The sequence below is a fragment of the Oncorhynchus kisutch genome, unplaced genomic scaffold (genome assembly GCF_002021735.2).
Source record: "Oncorhynchus kisutch isolate 150728-3 unplaced genomic scaffold, Okis_V2 Okis07a-Okis12b_hom, whole genome shotgun sequence".
Lineage (NCBI taxonomy): Eukaryota > Metazoa > Chordata > Actinopteri > Salmoniformes > Salmonidae > Oncorhynchus > Oncorhynchus kisutch.
Window position 1 is genome coordinate 15,854,656 of NW_022261984.1, and position 17,530 is coordinate 15,872,185.

Here is a 17,530-nt window from a genome sequence, read left to right on the forward strand (position 1 = left end):
AAAGAGATGTACTGCCCCAGAGGTGTTGAGATGTACTGCCCCCGGGAGGTGTTGTCTGAGCAGGTAAAAAGAGATGTACTGCCCCCTAGAGGTGTTGTCTGAGCAGGTAAAAAGAGATGTACTGCCCCCTGGAGACAGATTTGGGACAAGGCCTGGCAGTATGACCTACCTTCAGCAGTAGGGAAGACAGATTTAGGACAAGGCCCTGGCAGTATGACCTACCTTCAGCAGTAGAAAAGACAGATTTAGGACAGGGCCTGTGTGTCCTACCTTCAGCAGTAGGGAAGACAGATTTAGGACAAGGCCTGGCAGTATGACCTACCTTCAGCAGTAGGGAAGACAGATTTAGGACAAGGCCTGGCAGTATGACCTACCTTCAGCAGTAGGGAAGACAGATTTAGGACAAGGCCTGGCAGTATGACCTACCTTCAGCAGTAGGGAAGACAGATTTAGGACAAGGCCTGTGTGACCTACCTTCCATTAAAAGCCTCTGACTCTCCACACTGTCTCGGAGCAGAGGGTTACACTCCAGGTCTGCTAGAAACTACACACACACACACACACACACACACACACACACGAGAGAGAAAAGCAAATTAACAGCAAGTATGTGTCTCACTAATCTGATAATACATAGACGTGTGTTGTGTGTGTGTTGCTGTGTGTAGTGTAGTGTGTGTGTGTGTGTGTGTTGCTGTGTGTAGTGTAGTGTGTGTGTGTTGCTGTGTGTAGTGTAGTGTGTGGTGTGTGTGTGTAGTGTAGTGTGTGTGTTGCTGTGTGTAGTGTAGTGTGTGTGTGTGTGTGTGTGTGTGTGTGTGTGTTGCTGTGTAGTGTGTGTGTGTGTGTGTGTGTGTGTGTGTGTGTGTGTGTGTGTGTGTGTGTGTTGCTGTGTGTAGTGTAGTGTGTGTGTTGCTGTGTGTAGTGTAGTGTGTGTGTGTGTGTGTGTGTGTGTGTGTGTGTGTGTGTTGCTGTGTGTAGTGTAGTGTGTGTGTTGCTGTGTGTAGTGTAGTGTGTGTGTGTGTGTGTGTGTGTGTGTGTGTGTGTGTTGCTGTGGTGTGTGTGTGTGTTGCTGTGTGTGTGTGTGTTGCTGTGTGTAGTGTAGTGTGTGTGTTGCTGTGTGTAGTGTAGGTGTTGTGTGTGTGTGTGTGTGTGTGTGTGTGTGTGTGTGTGTTGCTGTGTGTAGTGTAGTGTGTGTGTTGCTGTGTGTAGTGTAGGTGTGTGTGTGTGTGTGTGTGTGTGTGTGTGGTGTGTGGTGTGTGTGTGTGTGTGTGTGTGTTGTGTGTGTGTGTGTGTTGCTGTGTGTGTGTGTGTAGTGTAGTGTGTGTGTTGCTGTGTGTAGTGTAGTGTGTGGTGTGTGTGTGTTGTGTTAGTGTAGTGTGTGTATAGTGTAGTGTAGTGTGTGTGTGTAGTGTAGTGTAGTGTGTGTGTGTGTGTATATGTGTGTGTATATGTGTGTGTATATGTGTGGTGTGTGTGCAGTGTGTGTGTGTGTGTGTGTGTGTGTGTGTGTGCATGTGTGTGTGTGTGTATATGTGTGTGTAGTGTGTGTGTGTGTATATGTGTGTGTGTGTGTAGTGTGGTGTTCTATATGAATCAATCACGGAGAACAGGTCTGAAGCAACAATTCAACCCTCCTCGTTTACCTCCCTCTACCCCCCCCCTCTTCTCCCCTGGTGTGTTGACTACAGAATGAACCCTGGTACAGGGAAAGGTAGGTGTGTGTGTGTGTGTGTGTGTGTGTGTGTGTGTATATATATATATATATATATAAATATAAGAGAGAGAGAGTCGGGTGGGGGAGTCGGGGGGAAGGCACTCGTCACTTGTCCCCCTCTCTGCTAAACTACTGTCTCCTCTCTTCCCCTCTCCTCTACTCCAGCTCTCACCACTTCACCTTGGCTTTTATCTCCCCTCCCCTGTAAATGTGTTTGGTACGCTCCAACTGATTTATGCTCCATAGACTGAACCAACTGGAGGGGCAGGGAGGGTGATCTGACCTTTAGTGATTTAAAAAGGCTTTTCACCAGTTAATTATTGACTAGCTGTTTGACTAGCTGTTAGTCAGGTTGTCTGGGGTAGATGGTTGATTGACTGGTTGGATGATTGTATATTGATTGAGTAATTTATTGATTGGTTGGATTATGATTGAGTGATTTCTTGATTGATTGGTGTATTCCTAGTTGTGATGTGAGGTTTGAGAATGGGGAGATAAAAGAGAGAGAGAGAGGAGACAGAGACAGAGACAGAGACAGAGAGAGAGAGAGAGAGAGAGAGACAGAGACAGAGACAGACACAGAGAGAGAGGGAGAGACAGAGACAAGACAAGAGAGAAGAGGAGAGGAGAGAGAGAGACACAGAGAGAGGAGAGAGAGAGAGAGAGACACACAGAGAGAGAGGAGAGAGAGAGAGGAGACACAGAGAGAGAGGAGAGGAAGAGAGAGGAGAGAGACACAGAGAGAGAGGAGAGAGAGAGAGACACAGAGGGAGAGGAGAGAGAGAGAGAGACACACAGAGAGAGAGGAGAGAGAGAGAGAGACACAGAGAGAGAGGAGAGAGAGAGAGAACATACAGAGAGAGAGGAGAGAGAGCGAGACACAGAGAGAGAGAGAAGAGAGAGAGAGACCAGAGAGAGAGGAGAGAGAGAGAGACACAGAGAGAGAGGAGAGAGAGAGAGAGACAGACCTGTGCTTGCAGTAAAGGCAGTCGTATGTGAGCGAGGAGCGAGGGCAGGTGTGTTGCCGGGTGGAAACGTCATGGCGGACCCAGCCTTAGCAATGCTGTAACCACGGTTTCCTCGTCTGGAACATTCATATCGTCGGAGGACAACAATCTGTCCATCTCTTCTAGAGGGAGGAGGAGAAACTCCTGACCTTTAACCACCTCCACAAACATCTCCTGGGAGAGGAGAGAGAGGAGAGAATCAGGGAGAGGAGAGAATCAGGGGAGGAGAGGAGAGAAGAGAATCAGGGAGAGGAGAGGAGAGAAGAGAATCAGGGAGAGGAGAGGAGAGAAGAGAATCAGGAGAGAAGAGGAGAGAAGAGAATCAGGGAGAGAAGAGNGAGAGGAGAGAAGAGGAGAGAATCAGGAGAGGAGAGAAGAGGAGAGAATCAAGGAGAGGAGAGGAGAGGAAAAGAGGAGAGAATCAAGGGCAGGAGAGGAGAGAAGAGGAGAGAATCAGGGAGGAGAGAAGGAGGAGGAGAATCAGGGAGAGGAGGAGAGAAGAGAAGAGAATCCGGATGAGAGTAGAGAAGAGGAGAGGAGAGAATCGGAGAGGAGCGGCGAGAAGAGGAGATGAGAGAATCACGGGAGAGGAGGGAGAGGAGAGGAAGAGAAGAGAAGAGGAGAGGAGAAGAAGAGGGAGAGAATCAAGAGAGGAGAGGAGAGAACCGAGGAGAGAGAATCAGGAGAGAAGAGAGAGATATCAGGGAGCGAAGAGAGAGAAGAGACCGGAATCAGGGAGAGGAGAAGAAGAGAGAGAGAATCAGGCGACGAGGAGAGAAGAGGAGAGAGGAGAGAATCAGGGAGAGGAGAGAGAGAAGAGAAGAGAAGAGGAGAGATCAGGAGAAGAGGAGAGGAGAGAGAAGAAGAGAAGAAGAGGAGAGGAGGAGAATCAGGGAGCGAGAGAAAGGGAGAGGCGAGAATCAGGGGAGAGGAGAGGAGAGAAGAGAAGAGAAGAGGAGAGGAGAGAAGAGGAGAGAAGAGAATCAGGGAGAGAAGAGGAGGAGAAGAGGGAGGGAGAGAATCAGGGAGAGAAGAGGAGAGAAGAGGAGAGGAGAGAATCAGGGAGAGAAGAGAGAGAGAAGAGGAGAGGAGAGAATCAGGGAGAGAAGAGGAGAGAAGAGGAGAGGAGAGAATCAGGGAGAGAAGAGGAGAGAGCGGAGAGGAGAGACTCAGGGAGAGAAGAGGAGAGAAGAGGAGAGGGAGAATCCGGGAGAGAGCGAGAGGAGAGAAGAGGAGAGGAGAGAATCAGGGAGGAGAAGAGGAGAGAAGAGGAGAGGAGAGGAGAGGAGGAGAAGAGAAGAGAAGAGAAGAGAAGAGAAGAGAAGAGAAGAGAAGAGAAGAGGAGAGAGAAGAGAAGAGGAGAGAATCAGGGAGAGAAGAGGAGAGAAGAGGAGAGAATCAGGGAGAGGAGAGGAGAGAAGAGGAGAGAATCAGGGAGAGGAGAGAAGAGGAGAGAATCAGGGAGAGGAGAGAAGAGAAGAGAAGAGGAGAGGAGAGAAGAGGAGAGGAGAGAATCAGGGAGAGGAGAGAATCAAGGAGAGGAGAGGAGAGGAGAGAAGAGGAGAGAATCAGGGAGAGGAGAGGAGAGAAGAGGAGAGAATCAAGGAGAGAAGAGGAGAGAATCAGGGAGAGGAGAGAAGAGGAGAGGAGAGGAGAGAAGAGGAGAGGAATCAGGGAGAGGAGAGAAGAGGAGAGAATCAGGGAGAGGAGAGGAGAGGAGAGAATCAGGGAGAGGAGAGGAGAGAAGAGAATCAGGGAGAGGAGAGGAGAGAAGAGAATCAGGGAGAGGAGAGGAGAGAAGAGAATCAGGGAGAGGAGAGGAGAGAAGAGAATCAGGGAGAGGAGAGGAGAGAAGAGAATCAGGGAGAGGAGAGGAGAGAAGAGAATCAGGGAGAGGAGAGGAGAGAAGAGAATCAGGGAGAGGAGAGGAGAGAAGAGAATCAGGGAGAGGAGAGGAGAGAAGAGAATCAGGGAGAGGAGAGGAGAGAAGAGAATCAGGGAGAGGAGAGGAGAGAATCAGGGAGAGGAGAGGAGAGGAGAGAATCAGGGAGAGGAGAGGAGAGGAGAGAATCAGGGAGAGGAGAGGAGAGGAGAGAATCAGGGAGAGGAGAGGAGAGGAGAGAATCAGGGAGAGGAGAGGAGAGGAGAGAATCAGGGAGAGGAGAGGAGAGGAGAGAATCAGGGAGAGGAGAGGAGAGGAGAGAATCAGGGAGAGAAGAGGAGAGGAGAGAATCAGGGAGAGGAGAGGAGAGAAGAGAATCAGGGAGAGGAGAGGAGAGAGAGAGAGGAGAGAAGAGGAGAGAAGAGGAGAGAAGAGGAGAGGAGAGAAGAGGAGAGAAGAGGAGAGGAGAGAAGAGAAGAGGAGAGAATCAGGGAGAGGAGAGGAGAGAAGAGGAGAGAAGAGGAGAGGAGAGAAGAGGAGAGAAGAGGAGAGGAGAGAAGAGAAGAGGAGAGAATCAGGGAGAGGAGAGGAGAGGAGAGAAGAGAATCAGGGAGAGGAGAGGAGAGAAGAGAATCAGGGAGAGGAGAGGAGAGAAGAGAATCAGGGAGAGGAGAGGAGAGAAGAGAATCAGGGAGAGGAGAGGAGAGAAGAGAATCAGGGAGAGGAGAGGAGAGAAGAGAATCAGGGAGAGGAGAGGAGAGAAGAGAATCAGGGAGAGGAGAGGAGAGAAGAGAATCAGGGAGAGGAGAGGAGAGAAGAGAATCAGGGAGAGGAGAGGAGAGAAGAGAATCAGGGAGAGGAGAGGAGAGAATCAGGGAGAGGAGAGGAGAGAATCAGGGAGAGGAGAGGAGAGAATCAGGGAGAGGAGAGGAGAGAAGAGAATCAGGGAGAGGAGAGGAGAGAAGAGAATCAGGGAGAGGAGAGGAGAGAAGAGAATCAGGGAGAGGAGAGGAGAGGAGAGAGGGAGAGGAGAGGAGAGAAGAGAATCAGGGAGAGGAGAGGAGAGAAGAGAATCAGGGAGAGGAGAGGAGAGAAGAGAATCAGGGAGAGGAGAGGAGAGGAGAGAGGGAGAGGAGAGGAGAGAAGAGAATCAGGGAGAGGAGGAGGACACTGCCCTCAGTGTCTGTGGGAGTGTGTACCTACCATGGTGTAGCTGTGGGCAGTGTGGTGGAGGTGTGTACAGCTCTGTGTGTCTGTGGGCAGTGTGTACCTACCATGGTGTAGCTGTGGGCAGTGTGGTGGAGGTGTGTACAGCTCTGTGTGTCTGTGGGCAGTGTGTACCTACCATGGTGTAGCTGTGGGCAGTGTGGTGGAGGTGTGTACAGCTCTGTGTGTCTGCGTAGCTGCGTATCCCCAGACAGTTAGACGGGTGGAGCTGTTTGATGAGGAAGTTACAGCAGGCCTGGACCACTGACTGGAGCTGGAGGAGACATGATACTGACAATATACACTCTATAGTGTCCTCTCTCAACTCCACACGACCTGGAGAGGCACAGAGAGAGAGAGGCACAGAGAGAGAGAGGCACAGAGAGAGAGAGGCAGAGAGAGAGAGGCAGAGAGAGAGAGAGGCCAGAGAGAGAGAGAGAGGCACAGAGAGAGAGAGAGGCACAGAGAGAGAGAGGCACAGAGAGAGAGAGGCACAGAGAGAGAGAGGCACAGAGAGAGAGAGGCACAGAGAGAGAGAGGCACAGAGAGAGAGAGGCACAGAGAGAGAGAGGCACAGAGAGAGAGAGACATCATTTGATTACTTTTGTTGCTAAGAATTTAAATGTAAACTTGTAGTGTATTCAATATTTAAAAATACTTGTGTGTGTGTGTCTCACACACACACACACACACACACACACACACACGTGTATTAGGTACACCCTAAACCCTCATATACACACACCCCCAACAGTTTATTAGGTACACCCTAAACCCTCACATACACTCAGAGGCTCTATAGGGTTGAGGACCGGGGAATGTCTTGATGCCTGTCTGTAGGAGCCATCCATTATGGTGAATGGGACGGTGTACCTAATAAACTGTCCGATGGAACAGTAACTGAATGTCTTGATGCCTGTCTGTAGGAGCCATCCATTATGGTGAATGGGACGGTGTACCTAATAAACTGTCCGATGGAACAGTAACTGAATGTCTTGATGCCTGTCTGTAGGAGCCATCCATTATGGTGAATGGGACGGTGTACCTAATAAACTGTCCGATGGAACAGTAACTGAATGTCTTGATGTCTGTCTGTAGGAGCCATCCATTATGGTGAATGGGACGGTGTACCTAATAAACTGTCCGATGGAACAGTAACTGAATGTCTTGATGCCTGTCTGTAGGAGCCATCCATTATGGTGAATGCGACGGTGTACCTAATAAACTGTCCGATGGAACAGTAACTGAATGTCTTGATGCCTGTCTGTAGGAGCCATCCATTATGGTGAATGGGACGGTGTACCTAATAAACTGTCTGATGGAACAGTAACTGAATGTCTTGATGCCTGTCTGTAGGAGCCATCCATTATGGTGAATGGGACGGTGTACCTAATAAACTGTCCGATGGAACAGTAACTGAATGTCTTGATGCCTGTCTGTAGGAGCCATCCATTATGGTGAATGGGACGGTGTACCTAATAAACTGTCCGATGGAACAGTAACTGAATGTCTTGATGCCCGTCTGTAGGAGCCATCCATTATGGTGAATGGGACGGTGTACCTAATAAACTGTTCGATGGAACAGTAACTGAATGTCTTGATGCCTGTCTGTAGGAGCCATCCATTATGGTGAATGGGACGGTGTACCTAATAAACTGTCCGATGGAACAGTAACTGAATGTCTTGATGCCTGTCTGTAGGAGCCATCCATTATGGTGAATGCGACGGTGTACCTAATAAACTGTCCGATGGAACAGTAACTGAATGTCTTGATGCCTGTCTGTAGGAGCCATCCATTATGGTGAATGGGACGGTGTACCTAATAAACTGTCTGATGGAACAGTAACTGAATGTCTTGATGCCTGTCTGTAGGAGCCATCCATTATGGTGAATGGGACGGTGTACCTAATAAACTGTCCGATGGAACAGTAACTGAATGTCTTGATGCCTGTCTGTAGGAGCCATCCATTATGGTGAATGGGACGGTGTACCTAATAAACTGTCCGATGGAACAGTAACTGAATGTCTTGATGCCCGTCTGTAGGAGCCATCCATTATGGTGAATGGGACGGTGTACCTAATAAACTGTTCGATGGAACAGTAACTGAATGTCTTGATGCCTGTCTGTAGGAGCCATCCATTATGGTGAATGGGACGGTGTACCTAATAAACTGTCCGATGGAACAGTAACTGAATGTCTTGATGCCCGTCTGTAGGAGCCATCCATTATGGTGAATGGGACGGTGTACCTAATAAACTGTCCGATGGAACAGTAACTGAATGTCTTGATGCCTGTCTGTAGGAGCCATCCATTATGGTGAATGGGACGGTGTACCTAATAAACTGTCCGATGGAACAGTAACTGAATGTCTTGATGCCTGTCTGTAGGAGCCATCCATTATGGTGAATGGGACGGTGTACCTAATAAACTGTCCGGTGGAACAGTAACTGAATGTCTTGATGCCTGTCTGTAGGAGCCATCCATTATGGTGAATGGGACGGTGTACCTAATAAACTGTCCGGTGAGTGTGTGTGATATAAATAGTCCACTTCTTTTGGCCTGAGCCAAAACAGGGGTGGTGTGTACCTGTGTAAGCGTATTGTACCAGCACCCACAATGCATCAGGGTCCACCCCCTCCATCTTAACTTCTTCCTGTTTGGCCTCTCGGACATCACTGGTGAACATGGCCGCAAAGTAGTCAGACACCGACGACAGGACCAGTCTGACAGGGAGGAAGGAAGGAGAATTCAGATGTTCAGACCAGAGAGAGAGAGAGAGAGAGAGAGAGCGAGAGCGAGAGAAGACCTGACCCACAAAATGAGGTGGAAACTGAGCTGCACTTCCTAACCTCCTGCCCAATGTATGACCATATTAGAGAGACATATTTCCCTCAGATTACACAGATCCACAAAGAATTAGAAAAACAAATCCAATTTTGAAAAACTCCCATATCTACTGGGTGAAATTCCACAGTGTGCCATCACAGCAGCAAGATTTGTGACCTGTTGCCACGAGAAAAGGGCAACCAGTGAAGAACAAACACCATTGTAAATACAACCCATATTTATGCTTATGTATTTTATCTTGTGTCCTTTAGCCATTTGTACATTGTTAAAACACTGTATATATATATATAATATGACATTTGTAATGTCTTTATTGTTTTGAAACTTCTGTATGTGTAATGTTCATTTTTATTGTTTATTTCACTTTATATATTATCTACCTCACTTGCTTTGGCAATGTTAACACATGTTTCCCATGCCAATAAAGCCCTTGAATTGAATTGAATTGAATTGACAGAGAGAGAGAGAGACAGGACCAATCTGACAGGGAGGAAGGGAGGGGAATTCAGATGTTCAAACTAATGGGACTTTCTCAGCACAGAGAGAGAAAGAGAAAGAAAGAGAGAAAAATAAGGCTTTCATCACGCACAAATATATTAGAAAATGTACTATAGGGGGCAGAGATTTGTTCAATTTCCACACACATCTTTCATTGTAGAGGAGCTTAGAAGGATGGAAGAGAGACAGAGAGAGAGAGACAGAGAGAGAGAGAGACAGAGACAGAGAGAGACAGACAGACAGAGAGAGAGAGACAGAGAGAGAGAGACAGACAGAGACAGAGAGAGAGACAGAGACAGAGACAGAGAGAGAGACAGAGACAGAGACAGAGAGAGGAAAGAAAGGACTTAAATGTTAAGACAATAAAAGGTTATAAACCACTGACGGAATGAGATGCGCCCTTCACAATAAAAGGTTATAAACCACTGACTGAATGAGATGCACCCTTCACAATAAAAGGTTATCAACCACTGAAGGAATGAGATGTGCCCTTCACAATAAAAGGTTATAAACCACTGACGGAATGAGATGTGCCCTTCACAATAAAAGGTTATAAACCACTGACGGAATGAGATGTGCCCTTCACAATAAAAGGTTATAAACCACTGAAGGAATGAGATGTGCCCTTCACAATAAAAGGTTATAAACCACTGACGGAATGAGATGTGCCCTTCACAATAAAAGGTTATAAACCACTGACGGAATGAGATGTGCCCTTCACAATAAAAGGTTATAAACCACTGACGGAATGAGATGTGCCCTTCACAATAAAAGGTTATAAACCACTGACGGAATGAGATGTGCCCTTCACAATAAAAGGTTATAAACCACTGACGGAATGAGATGTGCCCTTCACAATAAAAGGTTATAAACCATGTAAACCAAACATTTATTTCATTTAAAAAAGTTGTGTTTTTACATTAACAATTTCTTCGTTTTTTTAATTCATTGTTTTTGGTCGACACATCAAATCCCTTTTTTCAAACTAAAATCAATTCCTTCAATCAATTCCTTCAATCAATTCCTTCAATCAATCAACAATCAATTCCTTCAATCAATCAACAATCAATTCCTTCAATCAATCAACAATCAATTCCTTCAATCAATCAACAATCAATTCCTTCAATCAATCAACAATCAATTCCTTCAATCAATCAACAATCAATTCCTTCAATCAATCAATCAACAATCAATTCCTTCAATCAATCAACAATCAATTCCTTCAATCAAACAATCAATTCCTTCAATCAATCAACAATCAATTCCTTCAATCAATCAACAATCAATTCCTTCAATCAATCAACATTCAATTTCTTCAATCAATCAACATTCAATTTCTTCAATCAATCAACAATCAATTTCTTCAATCAATCAACAATCAATTTCTTCAATCAATCAACATTCAATTCCTTCAATCAATCAACATTCAATTCCTTCAATCAATCAACAATCAATTCCTTCAATCAATTCCTTCAATCAATTCCTTCAATCAATTCCTTCAATCAATCAACAATCAATTCCTTCAATCAATCAACAATCAATTCCTTCAATCAATCAACAATCAATTCCTTCAATCAATCAACAATCAATTCCTTCAATCAATCAACAATCAATTCCTTCAATCAATCAACAATCAATTCCTTCAATCAATCAACAATCAATTCCTTCAATCAATCAACAATCAATTCCTTCAATCAATCAACAATCAATTCCTTCAATCAATCTATTCACAAAAAGTATCTGTGAGAATCAGATCCATGTACAGGACCAGTCAAAAGTTTGACACAACTACTCATTCAAGGGTATTTTTTATTTATTTATTTTTTACATTCCACAATCACCCGACCTCAACCCAACTGAAATGGTTTGGGATGAGTTGGACCACAGAGTGAAGGAAAAGCAGCCAACAAGTGCTCAGCATATGTGGGAACTCCTTCAAGACTGTTGGAAAAAGAATCTCAAATATATTTTAATTTGTTTAACACTTTTTTGGTTACTACATGATTCCATATTTGTGATTTCTTGATTTCTTCTTTTCTATTATTCTAATGTAGAAAATAGTCCAAATAAAGAAAAACCCATGTATATATATGCATGTCCTTCAGAAGAAAGGAGTAGAGTAAGAGTAAGAGTAAGAGTAAGAGTAAGAGTAAGAGTGAGAGTGAGAGTGAGAGTGAGAGTGAGAGTGAGAGTGAGAGGAGAGGAGAGGAGAGGAGAGGAGAGGAGAGGAGAGGAGAGGAGAGGAGAGGAGAGGAGAGGAGAGGAGAGGAGAGGAGAGGAGAGGAGAGGAGAGGAGAGGAGAGGAGAGGAGAGGAGAGGAGAGGAGAGGAGAGGAGAGGAGAGGAGAGGAGAGGAGAGGAGAGGAAGAGTAGAGTAAGAGTAGAGTAAGAGTAGAGTAAGAGTAGAGTAAGAGTAGAGTAGAGTAGAGTAGAGTAGAGTAGAGTAGAGTAGAGTAGAGTAGAGTGAGAGTGAGAGAAATTAGGAAATGGAAATGACAGTTATGTTCTGTAGTACCAATATAGGACATCTGTCATCTATAGTTCCCCTTTATAATGAGATGCATTATGGGGGAAAAGAGGCCTGGTGTGTGTCTGGGTGTGACAGTGTAGGTCTGTCCCCGACTAAAACACATCTGGGTCGACTGAGAGTCTTCTGTTCTGTATAATATAACAGTGTAGGTCTGTCCTCGACTAAAACACATCTGGGTCGACTGAGAATCTTCTGTTCTGTATAATATAACAGTGTAGGTCTGTCCTCGACTAAAACACATCTGGGTCGACTGAGAATCTTCTGTTCTGTATTTTTCAATATATAGACACATCTTATGTGTTTTAATTAAAAATACAAATGTCACATTTCCATAAGTATTCAGACCCTTTTACTCAGTGCTTTGTTGATGCACCTTCGGCAGTGATTACAGCCTCGAGTCTTCTTGGGTATGACGCTACAATCTCTGCAGATCCTCTCAAGCTCTGTCGGGTTGGATGGGGAGCGTCGCTGCACAGCTATTTTCAGGTTTCTCCAGAGATGTTCGATCAGGTTGAAGTCTGGGCTCCGGCTGCGACACTGAAGGACATTCAGAGTCTTGTTCCCGAAGCCACTTGGGTTGTCTTGGTAACGTGTTTAAGGTCGTTTTCCTAGTGGAAGTTGAACCTTAGCCCCAGTCTGAGGTCCGGAGCGCTCTGGAGCAGGTTTTCATCAAGGATCTCTCCGTACTTCGCTCCATTCATCATCATTTTCCCCTCGATCCTGACTAGTCTCCCAGTCCCTGCTGCTGAAAAACAAACCCCACAGCATCATGCTGCCACCACCATGCTTCACCGCAGGGATGGTGCAAGGTTTCCTCCAGACGTGACGCTTGGCATTCAGGCCAAAGAGTTCAATCTGTTGTCATGACGTTGGCCTGTTGGTCAGGTTTATGACCCCCATAAATACCTTCCCCCCCCCTTTCCTCTCTCTCTACTAACCAGTTGAAAATATGCGTTGGTACTTAATGAATATGATGTCAGACCAGTTGTCGTCTGAGACATTATTACTGATGATAGGACGACATAACTAGAATGTGTAGACTTTCCAAGATACAGTTTATCAGATTCACATGGAATTGTTGTGCAATTTAAATGTTTAAATATGAAACTATTTGTGAAAAGATTAAAATGTAATTTTAGCTTCTAAATGTGAGAATTGTTTCCATAAGGTAAATTCTGTTCACTCCGTGGCCCCGCCCATGTGAACAGACATTGGTTGTAAACTCTGCTCACTCCGTGGCCCCGCCCAAGTGAACAGACATTGGTTGTAAACTATGAAACACACCCTTCTCTCCCCACTACATAAGTCCCTATTGTTGCCGGGGACGATGGTCCATACGTTAAATGGGGCTAATATCAAACTACAGAACTAACAACTTAAGTGTATGTAAACTTGTATGTAAACTTCTGACCCACTGGAATTGTGATACTGTGAATTATAAATGAAATAATCTGTCTGTAAACAATTCTTGGAAAAATGAATTGTGTCCTGCACAAAGTAGATGTCCTAACCGACTTGACAAAACAATAGTTTGTTAACAAGAAATTTGTTGGAGTGGATGTAAAACGAGTTTTAATGACTCCAACTGTGTGTGTGTGTGTTACCTGTGAGCAGGTATCCTCCTGTCCCCCGCCACCAGAGTGACGTCACACAGCTGCTTGGTTCGGAGGTAGGTCTCCATCCTGCTGAAGGTCAGGTCTGCGTGTGTGTGAGCCGTGTACACACACTCGTCGGGGGACACACACGGTTCCATCGACACACATGAGGACAGCGTTGTGCTGCTGTTGGAAGTCCTACACACACACAATGTATTTTATTGACTTTATTTAACTAGTGCGAGAGAAAGACACGATGTACACACACACACACACACACACACTTTCAAGATAGTGTTTTAATTGTCGGTCTATGGCAACCAAGACCATAGCAGGACACACACTGCAATTTAGTCTGCGCCATCTGAAGGACTGTATAAAGGACTGTATACACTGAGAATACAAAACATTAAGACGAGGAGTACCGTCTGAAGGACTGAAAACACTGAGTATACAATACATGAACACCTGCTCTTTCTCTCCATGACGCAGACTGACCAGGTGAATCCAGGTGAAAACAATGATCCCTTATTGATGACACTTATTAGATCCACTTCAATCAGTGTAGATGAAGGAGAGGAGACGGGTTAAAGAAGGATTTTTAAGCCTTGAGATAATTGAGACATGGATTGTGTCTGTGTGCCATTCAGAGGGTGAATGGTCAGACTAAAGATTTAAGTGCCTTTATGGTAGTAGGTACCAGGCGCACCGGTTTGAGTGTGTCAAGAACTGCAACGCTGCTGGGTTGGACAATCCTGAATGAATCGTGAATAATGATGAGTGAGAAAGTTAGATGCACAAATGTCATACCACCAAGACATGCTAACCTCTCACCATTACAATGACAGGGAGGTGTTAGCATTTTATATCATACCACCAAGACATGCTAACCTCTCACCATTACAATAACAGGGGAGGTTAGCATTTTATATCATAGCCCCAAGACATGCTAACCTCTCACCATTACTATAACAGGGGAGGTTAGCATTTTATATCATAGCACCAAGACATGCTAACCTCTCACCATTACAATAACAGGGGAGGTTAGCATTTTATATCATACCCCCAAGACATGCTAACCTCTCACCATTACAATAACAGGGGAGGTTAGCATTTTATATCATACCACCAAGACATGCTAACCTCTCACCATTACAATAACAGGGGAGGTTAGCATTTTATATCATACCCCCAAGACATGCTAACCTCTCACCATTACAATAACAGGGGAGGTTAGCATTTTATATCATACCACCAAGACATGCTAACCTCTCACCATTACAATAACAGGGGAGGTTAGCATTGTATATCATACCACCAAGACATGCTAACCTCTCACCATTACAATAACAGGGGAGGTTAGCATTTGTTGGTGGGGTTGTGATATTTATGCCTATAACTTCCTCACATATTATACACGGTAGACATACAGCGAGCCTCCTATATACGGTAGACATACAGCGAGCCTCCTATATACGGTAGACATACAGCGAGCCTCCTATATACGGTAGACATACAGCGAGCCTCCTATATACGGTAGACATACAGCGAGCCTCCTATATACGGTAGACATACAGCGAGCCTCCTATATACGGTAGACATACAGCGAGCCTCCTATATACGGTAGACATACAGCGAGCGTCCTATATACGGTAGACCTACAGCGAGCGTCCTATATACGGTAGACCCACAGCGAGCCTCCTATATACGGTAGACATACAGCGAGCCTCCTATATACGGTAGACATACAGCGAGCGTCCTATATACGGTAGACCCACAGCGAGCGTCCTATATACGGTAGACCCACAGCGAGCGTCCTATATACGGTACACATACAGCGAGCGTCCTATATACGGTAGACCTACAGCGAGCGTCCTATATACGGTAGACCTATGTTGAATGCTGCTTGCTATACAAAGTTGACCATTCAGTAAAAATCTATAGAGAATTTAACTTTGTACAAAAAGTAGGCAGGCTAACAGAAAGTAGGCAGGCTAACAGAAAGTAGGCAGGCTAACAGAAAGTAGGCAGGCTAACAGAAAGTAGGCAGGCTAACAGAAAGTAGGCAGGCTAACAGAAAGTAGGCAGGCTAACAGAAAGCTAACCGAAAGTTAGCTGAAACACAGACCTACGTTAAAGCACCGAGAGGAGACAACAAGCTAAACTCATTCTCCTCATACCTGCAGGAGCTGGAGGCAATGTCGTCGCGGTTATTATTACTCTCGGTTCCGGTCAGTCTAGTCTCCTCTTCAGCCTCGGGAACAGACGCCTCCGGTACCGCCGGTTGGAGGAGCGATGAGCCGTCCGCGGGGCGCTCTATGTCTGTTACCGGCCGAGAGTGAGAGACAGACAACCGGGTGACCCACTCCGGTTGGCTGAAGGACCGCGGACAAGAGGAATGTCCAGCTGCCGCGGCTGCAAACGCTGTTACCGGGAGGTTATCAGTGGGACTCCCAACATAATTATCCGTAAACTTGCTGTTATTGGCGTTGCATGAACTATTACCACTACAACTACCGTTATCGCTAGTTCCAACTGCTACTATGCAATTATTTCCTGTACCGGTTCCGTTACTGGTAGAACAGACACGAACAGAGGGGCTCTGGTACTCTCCGGGGCTGGCCCCTGCTCCTCTCCCGGTAAACAAGTCTCCTAGCGGGGGGTTGTGGGGCGGGGGAGCAGCCGGGTGACCGAACCACCTCCATCGACTCCGGAGAATCTGCTTCACATCGAAGTCTTTCCGCAGAGAAGAGGAGCCGCTGGTTGACATTCAGGCTCTGGAGACCGGGAGAAATGTCCCGGAGCTCGTACCTAGTTACCGTCGCTACTGTACTACAGCTCTCTATGAAACCCCACGGTTACAACTGAGGAAGAGAGGCTTGAGGAGGAGGAGAAGAGGGAGAAATGTCCCGGAGAACGTACCTAGTTACCGTCGCTACTGTACTACAGCTCTCTATGAAACCCCACGGTTACAACTGAGGAAGAGAGGCTTGAGGAGGAGGAGGAGAAGAGGGAGAGACAGCACTCCGTTCTGTTTCCAAAAGAACACGGTGTAGGAGTTGTCTTTTCTCCTCTCCCTCCTATGCTGGTGCTCACCGACAACACGCACACACCCGCTCTCTCTCTCTCCACGTTGCAACGGCACAACGGCGCTCGTAATTGGGCCACTATCTCTGTGTGTATAAAATTACCACCACATAAAACACACACACAGTCCTTCATCCATACGAAAGGAAATTTATTGTGTCAAACGCTTTATGCACAAACCAGGCAAAATTTTACACGTGGAAAATAGAATATTCTGGTGGTATAGAACAATAAGGTGTGTGTGTAAGGCATTCATTATTCTCTCATCTAATGAATTAGAGAGCAATGAGGAGATGGACACGGTGTCTCATCTAATGAACTAGAGAGCAATGAGGCGATGGACACTGTCTCTCTCATTAAATGAACTAGAGAGCAATGAGGAGATGGACACTGTCTCTCTGGAGAGCAATGAGGAGATGGACACTGTCTCTCTGGAGAGCAATGAGGAGATGGACACGGTCTCTCTCATCTAATGAATTAGAGAGCAATGAGGCGATGGACACTGTCTCTCATCTAATGAATTAGGGAGCAATGAGGAGATGGACACTGTCTCTCTCATCTAATGAATTAGGGAGCAATGAGGAGATGGACACTGTCTCTCTGGAGAGCAATGAGGAGATGGACACTGTCTCATCTAATGATTTAGAGAGCAATGAGGCGATGGACACTGTCTCTCTCATCTAATGAACTAGAGAGCAATGAGGCGATGGACACTGTCTCTCTCATCTAATGAATTAGGGAGCAATGAGGAGATGGACACTGTCTCTCTGGAGAGCAATGAGGAGATGGACACTGTCTCATCTAATGAATTAGAGAGCAATGAGGCGATGGACACTGTCTCTCTCATCTAATGAATTAGGGAGCAATGAGGAGACGGACACTGTCTCTCTCATCTAATGAATTAGGGAGCAATGAGGAGATGGACACTGTCTCTCTCATCTAATGAACTGGACCCTACAGAGGGACCAAAGGAACCCTAAAGTGTGTCCTTAGAACCAACTGAGAAGAACTCGGTCTGTTCCTCATCTCCTCTCTTCCCGGTCACCTCTCCTCTCTCCATCTCCATCTGCACTTAGAACCAACTGAGAAGAACTCGGTCTGTTCCTCATCTCCTCTCTTCATCTGCATTGCAGCATTCCCAGAGATTGTTAATGGCTGAGTGGA

General features: G+C 46.0%; 1 protein-coding gene across 1 annotated transcript in view; it reads right to left on the reverse strand.

Moving 5' to 3' along the window:
• Positions 1 to 16,437, reverse strand: part of LOC116360054 (kelch-like protein 5) — a 32,196-nt gene extending 15,759 nt beyond the window's left edge. Inside the window, 8 exon segments of the mRNA XM_074933807.1 lie at positions 475 to 544; positions 2,683 to 2,735; positions 2,738 to 2,765; positions 2,767 to 2,895; positions 5,949 to 6,145; positions 8,397 to 8,533; positions 13,289 to 13,477; positions 15,460 to 16,437. Of these exon segments, the coding sequence (XP_074789908.1) occupies positions 475 to 544; positions 2,683 to 2,735; positions 2,738 to 2,765; positions 2,767 to 2,895; positions 5,949 to 6,145; positions 8,397 to 8,533; positions 13,289 to 13,477; positions 15,460 to 16,049 (1,393 nt within the window). The 5' untranslated portion in view covers positions 16,050 to 16,437.
• Between the last annotated feature and the right edge of the window lie 1,093 nt (positions 16,438 to 17,530).